At 34.9% G+C, this 4,863-nt stretch overlaps 1 protein-coding gene across 1 annotated transcript in view; it reads right to left on the minus strand.

Moving 5' to 3' along the window:
• The window catches only part of LOC107667731 (probable G-protein coupled receptor 132), an 11,449-nt gene extending 7,623 nt beyond the window's left edge, over positions 1 to 3,826 (minus strand). The window contains exon 1 of the mRNA XM_016459453.1: positions 3,706 to 3,826. Within this exon, the coding sequence (XP_016314939.1) occupies positions 3,706 to 3,715 (10 nt within the window). The 5' untranslated portion in view covers positions 3,716 to 3,826. The remainder of the gene's footprint in view (positions 1 to 3,705) is intronic.
• Between the last annotated feature and the right edge of the window lie 1,037 nt (positions 3,827 to 4,863).

Below are 4,863 nucleotides of genomic sequence, written 5' to 3' on the forward strand. Positions count from 1 at the left end.
CCGTTTAAATTATATTAAGCCTTAAAGTTCTGCATAATTAAGGGCGTGGCCACTTGAGTGGCAGGTGGATTGCCGCTGCTGTCACCACCGTCGAGCTAGGTGGGTGTGGTGTCAGCAAACAGCTCCCGCCTCTTTGCCCATTTTTGATTATCCGGGAGTGACGCGCGGTGACGAGCTGCCAAGATGGCGACGGCCCGCTCCGCCCACTTTGAGCTACAAAAACGCTCTTTAGAAACCTACGGGTGACGTCACGGACACTACGTCCATGTTTTTGTCTATGGTCGCGACTCACGAGGATATGGGGCTTAAATAGGCTAATTAATTTAGCCCAAAACTTAGGCTGCTTATTCTATCTACTACAATAATAAGATAATACAAATAAAAATATAGCCGCAAGCAGCAATGGCGGGCCCAAGCCATCAGTGCAAACGCCACCCCGGTGGCATCAGGGGAACGGTGCACAGTGGGCACATGCATTTACAGTAACCCTCTGGCATTCTGGTTTTAAGGGATACGGCAATTAAAGGGTTAATCCAAACCATCAAGACTGTGAAACACACACACAGAACAATATATAAAACTTGAGTAACACGTTACAATAAGGTTTCAGTTATTAACATTAACTATGTTAATTAACATGAACAATAATTATATAGCATTTATTAATGTTAGTTAATATTCAAAGCTTAAACATTATTAAAATTGTTTTATGTTAACATTAGTTAATGCACTGTGAATTAACATGAACATTTTGATTAACTAACATCAACAAACATTAATAAATGCTGTGAAAATATATTGTTCATTGTTAGTTCATGTTAGTAAATGCATTTACTAATGTTAACAAATGAGACCTTATTTTAAAGTGTTACCAAAACCTTAATATAGCCGCAAGCAGCAATGGCGGGCCCAAGCCATCAGTGCAAACGCCACCCCGGTGGCATCAGGAAAACTGTGCCCAGCGGGTACATGCATTTACCCTCTGGCAGACTGGTTTTAAGGCATACGGCAATTAAAGGGTTAATCCAAACCATCAAGACTGTGAAACACACACACAGAACAATATATAAAACTTGAGTAACACGTTACAATAAGGTTTCAGTTATTAACATTAACTATGTTAATTAACATGAACAGTAATTATATAGCATTTATTAATGTTAGTTAATATTCAAAGCTTAAACATTATTAAAATTGTTTTATGTTAACATTAGTTAATGCACTGTGAATTAACATGAACATTTTGATTAACTACCATCAACAAACATTAATAAATGCTGTGAAAATATATTGTTCATTGTTAGTTCATGTTAGTAAATGCATTTACTAATGTAAACAAATGAGACCTTATTTTAAAGTGTTACCAAAACCTTTAATGATTTATAAGCATTTTTTAACTATTTTATTGATCGATAATATTTGTGAAATATTTTTGCCTTCATTACAGCTTAGTCTTCATCTGTGAGCTGAACTGTTTTAATGTTACATTCATGAGATGATGTAAATTCAGATGAATGTCATGTCACGGGATGTCATAGGTCAGTATCACATGAGTGTAAAATTATTATTTGCAGCACAAAAATGTATAAGTCCACGTTTATGTATCATTAGATCTTTTTTAATGTTCTAATTAACATAATTATTAACATAATTATATAAAATTATGTTGTCAGTGCCCTACAAATTAACTGGTTCTAGTACTTTTTTGTCCCTCAAACTGACAGAAAAGGATAATGCCTTAAAGATTTCTTAAGCTGTAATGAAAAAAAGAAAAAGAAAAACACCACCAACAACAACAAAAAATGACTGATTATTTTTTTTCTGGTGATTAAAGAGATGTTTAAAAGATGTTTTAAGAGTGAGATCAGATGTCTGATAGTTTTTTTTAATTTTCTGTTACCCTTAAAGCGTTGTAAAGTCGTGAAACTATGCATATTTCCTCAGAATGACTTGTTCTCTGTATGTAAAAAGTTTTGAAGTGTTTGGAAGCTGCACTTTAAAAAATATAAGAAAATTACTGCTATCTTTTTTTACTGTTACTTTAATAAATCGCCATTGCAACACCGTTCAAGATATCAAATATCCATTCGCAATTTAGCATCTTCAGTATATTGGCATCATGTAGACAAAGTTTGGTGTGAATTGCTTGTTTCTCCTGGACAGAGTATCTAAAATTCCACTGCCTGATTTTTCCAAAAATCCACATTCAAAGCAAAATAACTGACTTCCTGTTGGTCGTGGCTGATGACTGTAAATTAGAAAGTTGTCCGTCTTGATGAGAACAATGTATGTACCGAGTGTGGCGTCTGTAGCTAAAACTAACCCCCCAAGTTTTTTCAAAAGGTGGCGCTATAGATGATTATCACAGAGCCCCTGTGCCACGCCTGGGTCCCAGCCTCTGCGGCATCCTAATGGCCGCAGATTCCAACATGTGTGCCACTTTTCAAGAGTTTTTGAGCATGTTAAGGCCCCCAAAAAGCCCCGGTAGTGAAAAAAAAAAAAAAAAATCCTAAAGGAAATCCTGCACCTTAGTGGCTTGGGCCCTAATGAGAAAATGTGAATTCTTTAATTTTTATATTTTATTCATAGCTCAGACAAAATCATTCCCCCCCAGCCCACCTAAACCCCGCCTATGTTATTATCGATTTATTATCTAATGAAAAAATCGGAAATGATCACTTTGGTACATTGAGAAGGCATAAATATAAAATATTAACAATAATAATTATAACTAAAAAAAAAAAAAAAAACAGGCCAGCGGGCCAAATAATTCTCCCGGTACTCCCGATGACCAGTCCTGGCCTGCAAATAAGTTACCAGTAGGAATGCACAATATATCAGTTCCATATTGGTAATCATGAGATATTAAACTTTTTTAACACATTCATTGGTATGAATCAGTATTGGGGCATATATTGGTTTATACTGGATATTTAACTGTTCATGCTCATATGCCATATTAGATTACCTTTGCTATCATCAATTCTAACACACAGAGTGAATCTTTAAAAACACTAAGAATTTAACAACATTTAAAATGTAATGTTTAGTAAATTAATATACACTACCATTCACAAGTTTGGGGTCAGTAAGACTTTTTTATTTTAATAAATTAATACTTTTATTGAGCAAGGACACATTAAAATGATCAAAAGTGGCATTAAAGACTTTTACATTGTTACGAAAGTTTTCTATTTCAAATAAATGCTGTATTAAAAAACTTTTTATACATCAAAGAATTAAAAAAAAAAAAAACATGTTTTCCCAAAACGATTAAGCAGAATAGCTGTTTTCAACATTCAAAACATACATTTTATAAAGAAAAAATGAAATATAGAAAAATACATGTTTCTTGAGCAGCAAATCAGCTTATTAGAATCATGAGACACTGAAGACTGTAGTAATGATGCTGCAAATTTAGCTTAGCAGGAATAAATTACTGTATTAATTAATCAAATAAATGCAATAAAATTTACTTTAAAAACATTTGAAAAATTGTGTGATGATGATGTTTTTTAATGTTGTAATGTTTAAATTCACTTAAAATGAATGATTTTAGTTTTTAGTGTTTTTTTATTTATTCAGACAAACCCGTATTTTAATATCGAACATAACATGAAAAAATTTCAACATCAGACAAAAATATAATACTTTTCATCTCTAGTTGTTCTTTAATATATATTATGCAGATGAATGGTGACTTACTCAGAAGCATGGTTTCTATGGTTGCAACTTGTCCATGACATTTGAATCCTCAAAATGTTAATTGTACATGTTGAATCGAACCACTCCTCCCAATCACCTCAGACAATAGTTAAGCAACCTGAGTAGAACACAGAAATGTCACACGATACCATTTCACTATAAAATAAACGTCTGTCATAAGATTCCACAACAATTAACAGACTGGTTGTTCCAGTACCTATGGTTATATTCGTTAAAAAGATAAATATTCTCACCTAGTCCGGAGAGCGTCTTCTGCATGTCCATCTCCACCACATGTGCATGAACCTGTGTATGCATTAGAGTGGAAAGTTCTGCCGTGTCCAACGACGGGCTTGTCGGGATTTTTGATCATTTCCCCCAGCAGGAAGCCACTTCTACTGTTTTTGAGCAGCAACATCCTGAAACCTTTCTCCTTCAGAACAAAAACACCCTCCTGCCTGCTGGCTATTATGTGAGGCAAAGATATGAGAGAGTCCAGGCTGTTCTTTCAGACGGAAGGGCCACTGAGAGACAAGCTGTAACACCCTTATAGCCGTTTCCATGTCCCCTGTGACACCCTTCTACCCTGCGCCCCCTGCTAGCTTACTGGCCTGCATTGGAATTTTGAATGGTGTATCTAAACAATGTAAAAGCAAAGTTCCCTAACAATAGAAGTTTTAAATGCCAGTGTACATTTATGAACAAAAGTAATCCTAGGGAAATGTTGGTTTTGTGAGGCATACCTTGCATGCTTAAATGAAATTTATTAAAACATGATTCATTTTTAAACATACATGTTTGTTAAGAGCGTTAGGAATGCTGCTGATTCTGATTATTCTGCAGATGTGAACATGTGGTGATAAATGAATGAAAGCAGGAAAGAATTCATGACCTGAGATAAGAAATACCAGGAAGTGGATTAGAACTGAAACAAGCAAAGAAGTTTCTGATTGAACCTTTAATGATGATTTAAAGGGGTCATATGATGCGATTTCTATTTTTCCTTTATGTAGCTATTTGTGCATGTGTAAGATCTGCAGAGTTACAAAGCTCAAAGTCTCCCACAAAAGGATTTATTCTATCTAAAAGAGAAGGCTGATCCAGACCGGGCTAAAAGGCCTCGTTCAAACACGCCCCCACATGTCTACGTCACGATGT

Source organism: Sinocyclocheilus anshuiensis, unplaced genomic scaffold (assembly GCF_001515605.1).
Source record: "Sinocyclocheilus anshuiensis isolate Anshui unplaced genomic scaffold, SAMN03320099.WGS_v1.1 scaffold2189, whole genome shotgun sequence".
Taxonomy (NCBI): Eukaryota; Metazoa; Chordata; class Actinopteri; order Cypriniformes; family Cyprinidae; genus Sinocyclocheilus; species Sinocyclocheilus anshuiensis.